Here is a 15565-nt window from a genome sequence, read left to right as displayed (position 1 = left end):
AGAAAAGCCTATGATAGAAAGATGAAAACCTTAAACTATGGTAGAGAGAATGTTGTATCTGTCATCTGTATAGATAGGTGCTATCCATGTGATAAATGGTGTACGAATATGGTAAATATAGACCTGTGCAATTTTTCATTACCTTATTACATGGCACATTTCCTTGGGATTTACTGTAGCCTTCCAAATCCCACCATGGCTTCAAACAGACTTTTCTCTTTCTTATTTCATTAAGAATGAACTTATTACAATAGTTTTCTTTCATCCTCTACATGTTGAATTCCTCTTTATGCCCAAAATTATGCTTGAAGCACAGTAGTCTTAGATTACATATATTACACAATTCACTGGTTAACCATACAATACGTTTAGACTGGCTACATGTACAAAGTTAGTATTGAGCAATTAACTGATGCAAAGTAATTATCGCACCATAAAAATGTTCACCCAGTTATAAAACAGCCAACCTGCTACAAAGTTAGTGCTTGAAAGTATGCAACAATGTTGTAGTTGGTTTCTATCCAGATTTAATTTGGACATGTTGCAGGACCCTTTTCATGTCTCTAAAGAGCCAGCAATGAAAAGTTTATAAAATCTGAAAGAAGATATTTCCATTTTTTTCTTTGGTTTCCATATTATGGGATTGCACAAATTTAGATCAGTATACAACCTGCTTGCAGACTGTTTCTAAATCTAACCCCAGTGGTAAAAAATGATTGGTGAAGTCTCCTTCATTGCATGAGGGAAGTGTTCTGATGTTAATAGGAGATTCTTCTTTTCCCCTTCGACTCTACTGAAGGAATCAGTCATGGTGGCATATGGGTATAACAGAGAAAGAAACTATAGGGTAAGAGGAACTGCAGAATGAATTGAGTTAGAACTTAATGTTGTGTATCAATTTGTCCCAATTCTTAGTACAGGCCCTGTGTAGAGGGTATGGGTCATATGGAGAAAGTGAGTAATCCCAGCTAAGTTGAACTCTTCTGACACTGAGAAGAGGGAGAAGGGAGGTAAAGACCATCTCCTGCTGTACATATGTTGCACTGCAAGGAAACAGAATTTGGTATTTGTCTTTGAAGTGACTTCTGCATAATCCAAGAACTGGGAAGTACCACCTAGGTCTGACATCCCAAGACCTTAGGCAAGCCTAACCAGCCTCTTCTATCCTTCCTTGCTATAATTAGGTATAAATACTGTATTTACTCGATTCTAAGGTGAGAGTTTTCTGCCATTTAACATGGGGTGGAGTTCCTCATCTTAAAATTGAGTGGGGGTGGGGGTGCATCTGCTGTGGCTCAGGCTCCAGCCCCTACCTGGGTTTGGGGCTGCAGCTGCTGCGTGCCCCTGCCACCTCTGTACCCTGGCATCTCCCCTTGCAGCCTCTTCCACCCATTTGCCCCCTCACACTGCCTCACCTCCTTCACCTGCCCCCTCCTCTTACTCCCCAGCTTCATGCTGGCATGCTTCATTCATGTTGTAGCCTGGGACACTGAGCACAGGCCCAGCCTGGTCCCCATAGCAGTGGTGTGCAGCCCAAAGTGCTGCTACAAGGGCTATCCTGGGGCCATGCTCTGTATCCCAGGCTAGAACCAGGATCAAGCCTGCCTGTGCAGATCAAGGGGAAGAAGGGGAAGGGAGCAGCAAAGGTGGCACATGCGGGGGGCAAACTGCTTGACCTCCCCATACCACCTGCCTCCCTATTGCCTGCCCTTCTGCAATGGTGGGGAGGGATGAACTAAGGATGATCCTCCAATAATGAAATTCTATACTTGAAAAATTATAACATCTCGAAATTGTCCACATATAGAATTTAATTATTGGGTTTTTGTTTTTAGGTTAGGGTTGTCTTCAGTTTTGAGTAAATATGGAAGCTTTACCGCATGCCTAAAGAATTTTTTTTTCTGATGAAAAGTCTTCTATTGACTGGTCAGAGGTATTTATAATTTGTAGTTTCAGATAATAGTTTACATATTTCAAGTACACTTTAGATGCATTGGTTACTTCAGGAATGCCAAACGAGCGCAAGTGTTAGCTCAAGAATTCGTATCTAATTCAGATCCCCAAAGTATTGATTTTTAATGAGTGTATTTGCCCCGTTATTATCCCCTGGCACTACACACATTCCTGACCATTAGATTATTTTCCATACATGGGGAAATAGGCCTTTACCATCTTGAATCCATCTAATGTAGGGCAGCCACAGCCAAATTCTCTGTGAGTAGCCATCTTTGCACTAGAAAAGCACTCTTTAAGTAGATTTATATTACTCCCAAGCTTTTCTTGGCTCTTGCCAGAGTAAAATATTTACAGTTGCCGCCATTTTATGCTCCTACTTCATTGAGCATAAGATTTAGAAGTGGGAAAGTTTTCAGGGATCAAAAGTGTCATTTCTAGCCTCCTTGATTGTGACAGTACTTCCAGCCTCTGTAATCGTGCTCCTTCCTTAGCATTCTTTGGGGTTTCTCATTACCCCTGTACCTTCATATCTCTCACAGATCACTAAGGAATTTATTTGAAATCATTCTTGAGGCTTCAGTTGCATATCTAAGTTTGAGTTCTTAATGCTGCCTTTAGTCCTGCTAGTGTGGACGTGAAGGCTCACCAGATTGCCCTCCACTGTTCTCCCCCTTTCTCCCATTCTTCTTTTCCCTTAAGTTTCTTCTCCTGGCCATTCTAGCTTTCTGAATACAACTGTGAGGATTCTTTTTTGTTAGACACATAATTTGGAGGTAATACTGAAGGGATATTGAGCAGGGCCTCCCAGATTTTTATTTTTTTACTGTTCAGTTATCCATAAGAATATTTGCCTACATTCCATTAACATTCTGAGACTTTATTGTCCACCAGCAGTAGCATAAGAAGGCGCAAGCAAGGGAACACTAGCCCTAGGTACAAATTTAGGAGATGTCAGAATCATTCTCACCGCTCGGAGTCTGTGCTCCCTGGCAGCAAAAGCAGCCCTACGACATTACTCTTTCCATGGGTGCATGGACACCACACTGCTACTGTAAGAGCCACAGCTGGGGTAGGCAAATGATGCTGTAGCCACCAGAGACTTCATTCCTTCTGCTCTTGGAACCCACTCCCCTGTGCCACTCCCTGCTCCCCTTGCTTTTTGGCAGTTTTGCCAGGGCATCAACTCTGTTATGCCTCTATTCAGAGTCAGCTTCTCCAAACATATTCATACTTTATCTTATGCATGGTAAAGCCTCCTTTAAAAAGTCCATTATACTACAGTCTATCCTCCTTGGATTTCTATGCTGTGGTGCCCATAAGATTGTGCCATCTGCTAGCGTCTTTGTTTACTATGCAAAAAATATGCTTTTTTTTTTTTTTTTTTTTTAACTGACTGCTATTATTCAGTCTTTCATTTTGTCTCAGCCATCTATTCATTTCATTTATCCACTTTGTTTTGCAATAAGGCTAAATCATAAGCCAGTGATTCTTAGCCAGGATGCTGGGGCACCCTGAGGTGCCTTGAGATCCTTTCAAGAGTGCTGCAGGGTGCCACAAAATATTAGCACTGTTGGGTGTACAGACACATTTCACAAGATAAACACAAAGATTTCAAGTAGGAATTTTTAATGTTAAAAACATTCTGATCTGTTGTGGTCTTTATGAGTCCTTGGCAACAGATATGACTACAGGCAGTCCCCACTTAACACTGTTTCGCTTTGTGCTATTTCACTGTAACGCCCATTTTAAATTGATACCTGATTTCACTTGGCACTCAGTGAGTTTCGTTATAATGCTTGCAGTCACCATTTTGCATCATTAAAAACAATTGAAGTCACCATCTTGGGTCATGAAATATTTTCAGTTTTGCTTGATGCTCAGTTTTTCAGGAACCAATTAAGAGCGCTAAGTGGGGATTTGCCTGTATGTTATGTGTTTGTAGTCAAAAAAAGAAAAAATGAAGAGCTGGCACTTTCCGAGGAGTGCTTGAGTTTAGAAAGGTTCATAACCCCTGCTATACATTTTTGGGGAAAAGACTTTTTTTGCCGATAGTACCTAAAACCTGGGGTTTTATTGCTAGTTATCAGTTTTGTAGTAATGCAAGTAATAAATATTTCATCCAAACAAGTTAAGGATGCAGCTGCATGACAGCTGAGCAGCATTTGCTTCCTAATGATGTCTTCCATATATACTGTCAGCATTTCAGGTATGTCTATAAAAACTGTAGTATCTGATATTACAGCATAGTGGCTAGTTCCATGTTCTACAGGGCATCAGAGCATCTTGCTTTAGTGCAGAAAGCAAATGACACTGTACTGCTATTACCATAAGGGGCAAAAATGTTTCCTATGGGTAAATAATAATGTGCCTTGAACTGTTTATGGTATCTTGTCATTGATTAAAGTGTGCTGTCTGTTATCTTAGCTATCCTTCCATCAGAAAATTTATTTAATGATTGCTCAGTGTCTGTCAAAAAAACTTGTTACAAAACAAGTTGGATAGATATTTGGCTGGGATGTGACTCTGATTCTGAACAGAGTGACCCCAGCACTCATTTCTGCCCAGGGCAGGGGGTCGGACCTGATGATCTGTTTAGGTCCCTTCTGACCCTAAGCACTGTGATTCTATGAAAACAATATCTCAGTTTAGTGCTGACAGATTGGATGGATGGGCTTCTAAATAATGCTCTCCCAGCAGCTTATTAACCCTCTTATTTAAGATACGCTTGGATGTAAAGGCAATTAAAAGAAGCTAACAATTTTAGATAGCTGATTCTGTCATCACTATATTCCATGCAAAGAAAAATCACACAGAGAAAAACCTGTTCCTTTCTCCAGTATTCTTGTCTACAGTGATGAGTTCTAGTTGACTTTGTCCATTAGCCTTTTCCAAGTCACAGTCTTATTGACAGAGACTTAGATTCCATTCTTTGTCAGAGGCTTTTTTTGTGTTTTGGAACTTGAGCTTGTAGTCAAAATTAGTAATATGGCTTACAACATGCTATGCTACATGTTTTATCTAGAATGACAGCACCTGGAGGTCTTTGTCTAAATGAATCAAGACTGTCGTGCAGAGATATTTTTCGTTGGCTCTGGATATATTAGCTTATTTTCTGATGCCTGAATAGCATAAGATAGAGCTTTGCAAACACCCCAGTCAGGCCTGCACATAATAGGCCTCAAACCAGAAGCAGCATATTTGCACTAGCACAGCATAGTACACATGTAAAAGAGCCTTTTTCTCAGAAGACTAGCCCTGGCATAGTAGCATGCCAAAATGGGTGCACAGCTTATGATTCCAAAGTTAGTTGAAGTTTCTCTGCCAGACACTGCCTCACAATTTAGGGAGATCTTAAAGGGTTTTAAAGCTGATGTAACAACATAACCTGCTTGAAAAATGTTTATAGAAATCTGCAGGGTAGTCATCTTATCAGTCACAAATTACATGACTATCACTGCCTTAACAATTTTTCCTGTGCCTAGAATTTGTCAGCCTTTTCTTTGGAGAGAGGGGTATATGTGTGTGTTTGGGGGGGATATCAAAGTATTTTGTGCAAGTCGTTTGTTTCTAGAAACTAGTGCAGTTAATGAAATAGCCAGAAAGGAAGGGTTTTTCAGTTGGACAGGATTAGTGTACCATTCCCCCTAGTGCCCAGATAACAAAGATAATATATTAAAGTGCACAGTTCGAAACAAACAAACAAACAAACAAAAACAATAATTATGCATGTTTTTTGAATTCATGTGTGGGGGTAGCCAAATGAGAGAGTCAATGAGAGTGTGTGCATGTACACGTACAGACATACAAAATATTCTAAATTGCAGGATTTTTTTCTTGTTTAACAAAAGTAATTATTTTAACATTATTAATAGTTGTATATTTTTACTCCAGAAAAGGCATAAAGCTGATAATGCAGTAAACAAGAAACAGACACAAGGTAAGAGCAATTTTAATAGTCTCTTAATTTTTCAGTTAAGAACAGTATAGAAGCACAGTGCTAAATGTGTTTAATCTTTGGTTATTTGATTTTTAGTATTTGTCAACAGTATTTTTGAAATCACAAAACATATCTGTTTAAATTTCTAGATGTTTAGAATTTAAAGGCCTGTGATATTGTACATGAAAAATATGCAGTTGTATATTTCAAATGTTAGTGCATGATTACTACATTTACCCCATATAAATAGGTATTTTCATTTCTGGTTTCTACTTTAATATGCAGAATTAATAATATGAGAAAATAAGTGCATAAGTTTTCAGGTAATGCATTTAATATGGGGGTTAAAAGATTTTCTTAATCAACTGGTCATAAGCACATTAGATCCAAAGTGTAATGACAAGCTTAAGAAATTATGTAACTTTTTAGTCATCAGTAAAAACTGGAGATCTGATATTGGAAAGATTTTTATGGATTGAAAAGTGGGGCTATATAATGGAAATAAATGTTGTGTTATGTTTTAAAGAGTGTGTCTATGTATTAATGTGGTTTTGGTTTCAAGTTTCCTGACGCATGCTTACAGCTGGTTCAGAATTTTTCTGATGAAGTGTTAGAAACACCAGTTCTTCAAAATCTAAACCTCAACCTGTTACATTTCTGATAAAACTTCCATGAGGAAACATTTTCAGTCTAAGAAAGAAGCAGTCCATCCCAGAATAGCCAAGTAGCCTGGCTTGTGGGCTGTCTTGTTCAAGTCATTGCTATGCCATATTCCCGTACCTCAGGAGAGTGGCTCAATCACCAGGCTACTAGCTGTTTTTGTGTAGATCTCTCCTTTTGAAACACTTCCACTTCTTATATAAATCAGTATTTTCTGGTGCAGGGAGTTGAACTTTGACCTACCACATGTGAATCCCTTAGTCACTGGTACAGATCCAATAAAGTCTGTCTGTACCAATAAATATTTTTTTAATAAAATACTGGGCTTGTTGCAATTCGCAGTTTCTCGCTTTTAGTGTCTCCTATTAACAAAGTTACCCATAAGTCTGGAGGTCTGGACTTCGCAAGGAGACCTAAGGTATAGTGCTTTTGTCTGATTCAGAATAGGTACTTGAATTTGGATCTCCCACAATCTGGGTCACTGCCCTGACAACCAGGTTATTTAGCGTTCTGACACCAGAAACATTTTTAACCATAGGAGGACTAGGGTTATAGAATTGTGTTATGATAAGAGTAATAGAGGCAAAAAACACCTGATCATTGTGTTCCTGCGCACATTGCATGCTCCCAAATAAGAAATGCACCTTTATTTTGAGAATGCAGAAGGAAGATAAAAGGATTTTTCCAGAGTTATGGCTGCATAGAGCAGGGGCAGAGCCCACTCACCTTCCCTTTCCTACTCAGGCAAAAGCTACAGTTTAACCTTTTCTCAGTTGAACTGTCAGCAGCTCTTCACTGTTCAACCAAAAGCTTCAACTAGCTGCTGCTGAAGTTTTAACTCCTTTGGTGAATCTAGGATTTCAAAAGAGCTAAAAACAATCTGCAGAAAAGACCAGACGTAGCTATCAGATGGCAGAGTTGCCAAAGATTCCTTCAGTATCTGAATAGAAGGACTGCTGCTAGGTGGTTGGTTTTAAATTTTAGGTGGACCAGTAATTACAGCGGGTTACAACCAGCAGTACTGCAACCCTACCTCCTTGGATCTGCACCCTAGTAAACTCCACTTCTCCCTCTGTATGGCTGGTGGAGGGAATAGAAGGAAAAGAAGCAGCAGCCACTTGAGAGCAACTCCTTACTTCTGTTTTGGGCAGAAAAAGCAGCTTCCCCAGTTGAGACATACCTTAATTTTGGAAGTCTAAATTTGAAGGAAAAATATGTGGGGAATGTGAGTCAGTACAGTAGTTTTTTAGATGCAACCTGATTGACTAGACTGGATGAAACCAGGAAATCCATTTTCATCTTGTATTCTTATGTGTTTTGTCTAAAACTTACTATGGATATGTCTATGTTGTGTCCCTGACATTCTCAAGTATGCTCAGTCTACTCTTTACTTTCCTCTGCACCAAACGCAGAAATAAAGAGGTGAAGTTGCTTTAGGGTCATCCATTGCAGTTGTATTGAGGGAAGCAAAATGTCTTGAGGGCAGACACCAGGGGTATCCCTTGGGAGTCTTCCCTGCTGTATTTATGGATTTGGCCCATATGAGCAGGAGAAGATAGGCAGGATGTGCTTAAGAGCATTCTTTCTTAGGAGTACCAGTGATAACTTGTAGAAATACCCCGAAGGCTTTTGTCCTCTGTCAATATAGAATGAGAGTCTTTTGAAATGTCAAAGATTTTTAGGTCACCAAAACTTTTCCTGCCAAATTTTACTTAGCCTTCAGGTTTGTTTTAAAGTTTAATAATTTCCCCAGCTATTTGAGCCAACCTGCTTCTCCTTCAGCTTCCTGGCTGGCTAGAAGCCTGCAGGGCAAGCAACCAGTCAAAAGCGCTGATTCTTAGTTCTTTATGACTTGTCTACGCTGTAGTTGTATGATGTTCTGGCACCAAAGGCTGCTTGTAGACATGCTCCCAATGCGTTCTAGTTAGAATGCTCTAGCATCTCTGCAGCATCATATGTATTAAGGACCGCCCTGTGTTTCAGAGTGGCCATGGGAGCACTTTAGTTAAAGCTCCCACAGCCATTTTTAAATGCACAGGGGCTTAATACATGTAATGCTGCAGCATTTTAATTGGAGTAGCTCTCCAGGAACTGCTTAACTAACTAAAATGTGTCCCTGCCCCCACTCAGACGTGTGTATAAATATAGGCAGCCAAAGGGCTCATACACCCTCCTCACCAGCAGCTGCTGACAACTTCCAGACCTGGGACTGGAGTTTTTTGCTGATGTGTAGTCTTTAGTTATTTCATTTTAGAGCAATGTGAGTGAAGCACCATGTACATATACATTTCAATAAGATGGATATCTAGTTTGGTTTAAATTCATATCTTTTTTTTTAAGTAGTTATAGTTTCATGGTTGGAAGGGACCTGAGCAGATCATCAAGTCTGACCCCCTGCCATGACAGGAAAAAGTACTGGGGTCAAACAAACCCAGCAAGGTGTTAGTCTAGCCTCCTCTTTAAAACCCCAAGGATAGGAGCCAGCACCACTTTGCTTGGAAGTTGGTTCCAGATCCTAGCCACCCTGACAGTGAAGTAGTGCCTCCTGATATGTAGTCTGAATCTACTCTCTGCCAGCTTGCGACTTATTTCTAGTCACTCTGGGTAGTGCTCGGGGGAACAGGGACTCCCCCAGTGCTTGCTGCTCCCCTCTGACTGGTTTGTAACAGGCCACTAGATCCCCCCCTCAGCCTTCTCTTTGTGGAGGCTGAATAGGTTCAGGTCCCTGAGCCTCTCCTCGTAGGGCCTGCCCTGCTGCCCCCTGACCATGCAAGTGGCCCTCCTTTGGACCCTCTCCATGCTGTCCACATCCCTCCTGAAGTGTGGCGCCCAGAACTGGACGCAGCATTTCAGCTGCGGCTTGACCAGTGCTGCATAGAGGGGGAGGATCACCTTCTTGGACCTGCTCGAGATGCATCTGTGGATGCATGACAAGGTATGGTTGGCCTTCCTGACTGCATCCCCACACTGCCAGCCCATGTTCATCTTGGCATCAATGATGATTCTAAGATCCTTTTCTGCCTCTGCACTGATGAGATGGGAGTTCCCCAGCTTGTAGGTATAGTGCTGGTTCTTCCTCCCCAGGTGAATCACCTTGCACTTGTCAGTGTTGAAACCCATCCTGTTCTCATCCGCCCACCCGTGTAACCTGTCTAGGTCTGATTGCAGCCCATTCCTCCCGTCTTGTGTGCCCACATTCCCCCACATCTTAGTATCATCAGCAAATTTGAACAGGGTGCTTTTTACCCCCTGTTATGTTTAATAATTAAATATAGCATTAGGAAGTTAGAATTAAGGTTGTCTGATTCAGTGTGACTTTTTTGTTACTTTTTAAAAAATAAATCAAGGATGATCATGTTACTTAAATGAAAGTGTCTTGAAGATGTTACTAGATCTTGTACAAAATCCAGAAAAGTCTGTGAGTGTTTTCATTGATTTCTGTGTTTTTAAAATTGTTTGCTTGTTGAATACGTTCTGCTGCATGAGTGTTGTGGTGGTAGTAAACTATTGCCTGGAGATTAGTATTGTTTTATACGAGTGCAGCCTTTACTGAGGATTTACTTGTCTTTTATTGTTTGTAGTGTTGTAAGAAAATATTTGATCAACCTTTTCCCTTGGTTAATAACTTTATTTTTTGTAGAAATGGTATTTTTATGGTTTCTCTCAAAAATGAAATATATCTGCTTAATAGGTGTATATGCTAGACAGTCCAAAAAGTGGCCTGATTTGGGGTTCCCCCCCAATACCTCTAGTGCTTCTACTCACCAACTAAATGTGGAACATGCTAACATTCTAAATTGAAAACACATTCACAAAAGGTCCTGAAAAGTTCCTTTAAGGCAAAAAAATTAATTTCCTGACTTCAAAATCATAATCTTCTTTAATAAATCTGAAAAGCATGCCTTTTGTTTTCTGAGCTGTCTGCTGCCTTTACTTTCTTCCTTCTCACTTTTTTTCATACCATCTCATGGCATCTGTCCATTCAGCATCTCTGTTTATATCCTAAATACTTTTCTTTAATTCCTCTCTTTCAGGTACTATAATTTCTGTTCACACGGTTTTGATTCATATAATTATAATCCCTCTGATCTCTGCCCTGTCTTGCATGCTTTCTCCTTTTCTGACATTATGCCTGACTATGTAGCTTTTCTTAAAACTTGGTCATTTCTGTTGGTACTGGATTTATGACCCAGATACCTTGTTCCAGGGGGACCCAAACCCTCAGACTGACCACAACCTCTCCATTCAATAATAACATTTTATTGATTCATAGTGATAGCAGATAAGAATAATGCAAACAAATACTATATCTACCAGTCCTAGAGCTGTTAGCAGAGGAAAGGTACATCTGGCCAGTACGTGCGCTTCATCTTCAGGTTTGTCCTTGAATGTCAAATGTCAGCAAATGGGTTCCACTTTGCTATTCTGAAATCCTTCCTTTTGTATTCTTTCTCCCCATCTGATGACTCTTCATCTCTGTCCACATTCTGTCCTGTCAGCATATTCCTTTGTTTCACAAACCCATCACATGTACACATCTTAATTTGGTTGGTTACCAGTTTCTCCTAATTTGGTCTGTGTACCAAAACCTGAAATCCTAAGGGCTGTGCAGCTGGGCACTGTGACCTGGTGCTAATGCTGCAGAGTTCCTTATTTCTGTTATGGAACAGTGTGCTACATGTCTTCAATTTCCCAGCCTGTGTCTGCTTACTGCTTGCCTGTCAGAGACAGTGGGCCTTGAGGGAAAGTTTGTCACAAACAGGCTTAATAAAAATCAGTTAACTCTTGTCATTCCCCCAGACCATTGTTCCAATTCAGTATCTTCTTTACCTCCCAAGCCAATTCCCAAAATCAAACCTCTAGATACCATTTTCTAGCCATCAATTTAAACTTTATTTACATCTAACTCTCCTTTTCGGCCATCTTATTCTCTCAGTTGATAGCTATGGTTTTTTCACAAGTCTCAGCCTTGTTCTCTCGTGAACATTTACTAAATCTTGTTGTCAGTTCCTCCTCAATATCTAATCCACTTTTCCTTATGATATTGTTGCAATCTAGCCCCAAAATCTTACAATTTAATCTCTTCCTGTTCAGCTGTCTTGACCATCAGTTTCCATCCCCATCATAGTGCTGCCACATAGTAATCATCTCTTCGTAGATCTGGTAGTCTTACCCTCCTGCATGAAGTCCTAAATTGAATTTTGCTTTCAGTTCAAGCTGCTTATCCTTGGTTAAGAAGTCTCATTAATCTTGTTTCAGCAGTGTTTTTGCCTTCATTTCCTCCTTTCATGTTCCTCCTTTCTTTCATGTTTTCCATTTTATCCTCTTTCTGATGATCAATTGTGTAACTTTTATATATGGCTCTTTTTATCACAGAAGTCTTTTCATGTCTGCCTAGTATCCTCCTTCAAATCAATCACCAAAGCCATTCTTCTCTATTAATAAAGTATCCACACTCTCCTTTAACTTGCTTGTTGTCCACTGCTTTAATACTGCTTCTCTTGTCTGTTAGATTACAAAATATTCAAGGGCTGGAATGCATCTGTTTATAAAACTCCATCTTTTAGTAACACAGTACCCTGTAATATAAATAACACTAGCAAGTTGCTCACCTAGAATGCTGGGGGGGGAGGGGTGTGGGGAGATGGAGATGGAGCAGGGGGGTGGCTACCACTGCCCTATGTTGCCACCATTCCGCATCTAGCTGTGCCACTCTTGCACCCTCACTCTGCACCACCCAGTCCCTCCCCGGCCCCCCCACTTGGCATCTGCCTGGCCCACTGTGCTGGAGCCACACCCTGCCCACCATTCCTGATGGACATTCTTGATGCAGCATTAGCTGGAGCCACACCTCTCTGAGAGCCATGCCCCTCAAGGGCGTGAGAGACAGACGGGCTAAGCCATATATATATATAATATATAGAATAGTAAATGATTACTAAATTTATTAAAAGACTTGGGCACCAACAAGTGCTAAACGTTATGGCTTCTTGCAGACGTAAAAAAACCAACCCCCCCCCCCAACCAAAAACAAAAATGTGCTTTACCAGAAGCTGCAGCGTATTATTTTGACCTAGTTCTGCAGTGTCTGTATAGATTGGGCACTTCAGCTGGGCTTTTCAGCACTTTTATCCAATAGCTGTGTCAATCAGCTGTTAGACAAAAGTGCCAAGAAAGCCCCACTAAAGCTCCTGATCTATACACACGTTGAGTGAGCCAGGTCCTGTTAACGTGCTGTCCCTTCTGGATATGCGCTGGCTCAGCGCAGGAGCATACAGAGTTTACAGTAAAGCCCTGTTTTTGTTTTTGTTTTTTTTAATGTCTTCAAGCAGCCTATTTGCCTGGGTCCCATAATAGAATCCAGAGTTCAGAATTAGGTGCTTGGGCTCCCCCTATTCACTATGTGGGGAGAGTCAAGTACCTCCAAAAAGCAATCTAAAAATCTCTCTCTTTGATTATGGTGCTGACTATAGTCTATAGAAAATGCTGAGGGGCTGTTGGCAAGTGCCTTCATTTACTTAGGAACTACTGGTGAAAGTCATTGCCAGTTGACCTTTGTCAGCTCAAGGACTTAGTTACACAACTTTTCATCTGAGAGACTGTGTGCATGGAACTGTCCAGCACAGCAAATTTTATCATCTAGTTATGGCCTCAGTGTGTGTCAGGTATGCTCAGAGCATGCCTCCTGGACCTACACTTAGGTGCTGCTTCACCTAGGTTTTCTGGATTTTAGTGGGAGTGAGGCAAGATACTGGCTCTTAACTGCCCTAGCCAAAGTGTTTCTTCATGTGCGTGGACCTATAATTGTTGTTGCCTAGGAATGTGTCAAACCAAACAGAAGGTACTGAATCAGTTTTAGATAAATAACCTTCTGAATTGGGGATCTTTTGGGGTCTCGCTTCAGCAGTCCAATTGCAAGAGGCTTACAAGAGGTAGATTTTGTGATTCTTAAGTCGTCTTGTTGTTTTCTCCCTTATCTGTCACTCTCTACCAGATAGCATACTCTCAAGTGTATTTTCTTGTAGTCATTTTGAGAGATGTTTTCAAAGCATGCTTTGTTCATAAATTTAAAAAAGAAATTGGAATTATTTTTCACCTCAAATTATAGTTTCATAGAAGTTAGGGTTGGAAGAGACCTATTAGATCATTGAGTCTGACCCCCTGCCCTGGGCAGGAATGAGTGCTGGGGTCAGGTGACCGCAGCCCTGTGTCCCTGCAATCTCCTTTTGAACACCTCCAAATAACAGGACAGCACCACCTCCCTTGGAAGGTTATTTCATATTTTGGCAACTCACTGGAAATAATTTGTTCCTGGTGTCCAATCTGAATTTGCTTGCTTCCAGTCTGGCCGTTAAATTGCATATTAAGGTTTCCATTGTCTTTGCCTTTATTTCATTCTGATGTTTATAGTTAATTACAGCATAAAATGTGAATTAATCTAACCTTGTAAAGGGTCATGATATAATTTCTTTGAAGGGTGCCATCCAGAATAAATATTTTCATAATTGAAATGATTGATTATCAATTGGCAGAGAATGTGTTGCTATAAAATGCTATATGACTACCAGTGCATGATTTTTAATATAACAGGGAACCACCAGTGCATGATTTTTAATCAAGTAGGAAACCTAAATTGCAGATGAGTGTCACTCATAAATCGTCATTACATTGCTGCTTAGATTAATTGTGCATCTTTTTTATTTTTGTTTTGCTTTTACAGTATTGAGAAATGGTGCTTGGGAGATTGTCCACTGGGAAAAGGTGTGTATTTGGGTTTTGGAGATTTTTAGACAAAATTGTAAGTTTTGCGTTCACATCGTGTTCATGAGATGTAGCTTATACTTTTCATTCTGAATAAATATCATTGATATAAATTACATATTTCCAGTCATAAAGATAAACTAAATTTAATATTGTAGAATATGTTACTAAAACTTTAAATTTATTGCACAATGCTTTAACTTGCTTTAGAAAATGTATGCATTAGTCCAGAATCTTGAAAACCTTACTTGGGCAAAATGACCATTAGCAATGGTCAATGAAAATTTTATCATAGGAGGATCTTCAGTAGTGGGGATACTCGTATATAAAATCCCTGTAGAAGTACTATTGTTTTATTATTAATAGGAAAGTAGCTCATTTACATGGAGTGAGCAAAAATTAGAAAGCTGTTTTTTAAGGTTACTGAGTTATGTAACATATATATTTCCAGATTCTAGCTTCTGTGAAGCCAAATTTAAAGTACTGGACGTAGAGCAGTGCACTGTTAAATTTAGTCCCTCATTTTTGGTCTAAAGGGTATTTTTAAATCACTTTTGTAAGTTTTCAAGCCCCCCAAAAGCTTGATTTAAGTGAAGTCTAGTCAGAGCTCCACTTACCTCATGCCGCAGAATCATCTTGCTGCAAATAAGGTTCAACTTCAAGAGGTTGACTTTGACTTCTTGGCTAGAAACACACATTCAAAAAACCTAAGCCTGAATTGATTCAGTCTTTGCCAGTTAGTCCAACCTGCAGAGATTGAACCAAGTTGCAAGTGGATAGAAATTTACTTTTGATTCCACATGCATGCAGTGGCTCAGGCTAGAAGCTGGGGGGGGGCGGTGCTAAAGCAGCCCTCCCTTCCCTTGCACAATGCTGAGCTGAGGGGGAGAGGCATGGCCAGGGCCTGGCAGGGCACTCTGATTAGGGAGGGGGTCTTCCTCCTGTCTGCCCCTCCCCCCCCCGATGACCAGCGAGGGACCCTACAGGTAGCTGATAACACAGTATTTAGCACCTCATCAAGAAAACAAAAAATCCTCTCTTATTAGTTCAAGCTCTTAAACACGTTTTTCCAAGGAAGGAACCGAGAGACACTACCAGCTGACCTGTTGATTAGTTCCAAAGTACCCTAAGCGGACACTGTTCTGTCTGCCTTACACAGATACCTCTCAGCATTAGCTAGCATACCACATGCTATGGGAGAGGGGAGGGAGAAATCCCTGGTTGAGCAGGGAGTGGTGGCAGGGCAGGAAG

General features: G+C 40.5%; 1 protein-coding gene across 5 annotated transcripts in view; it reads left to right on the top strand.

Moving 5' to 3' along the window:
* The window catches only part of ATP8A1 (ATPase phospholipid transporting 8A1), a 186623-nt gene that overhangs the window by 30392 nt on the left and 140666 nt on the right, over window positions 1-15565 (top strand). For all 5 annotated transcript variants that reach the window (XM_019552930.1, XM_019552927.1, XM_019552929.1 and 2 more), the window contains 2 exons: window positions 5848-5893; window positions 14274-14314. In XM_019552930.1, coding sequence (XP_019408475.1) covers window positions 5848-5893; window positions 14274-14314 — 87 coding nt within the window. The remainder of the gene's footprint in view (window positions 1-5847; window positions 5894-14273; window positions 14315-15565) is intronic.

Source organism: Crocodylus porosus, unplaced genomic scaffold (assembly GCF_001723895.1).
Source record: "Crocodylus porosus isolate Cpor-Errol unplaced genomic scaffold, CroPor_comp1, whole genome shotgun sequence".
Taxonomy (NCBI): domain Eukaryota; kingdom Metazoa; phylum Chordata; order Crocodylia; family Crocodylidae; genus Crocodylus; species Crocodylus porosus.
Note: the sequence above shows the minus strand (reverse complement) of the source record. Positions and strands in the feature narration are given on the sequence as shown.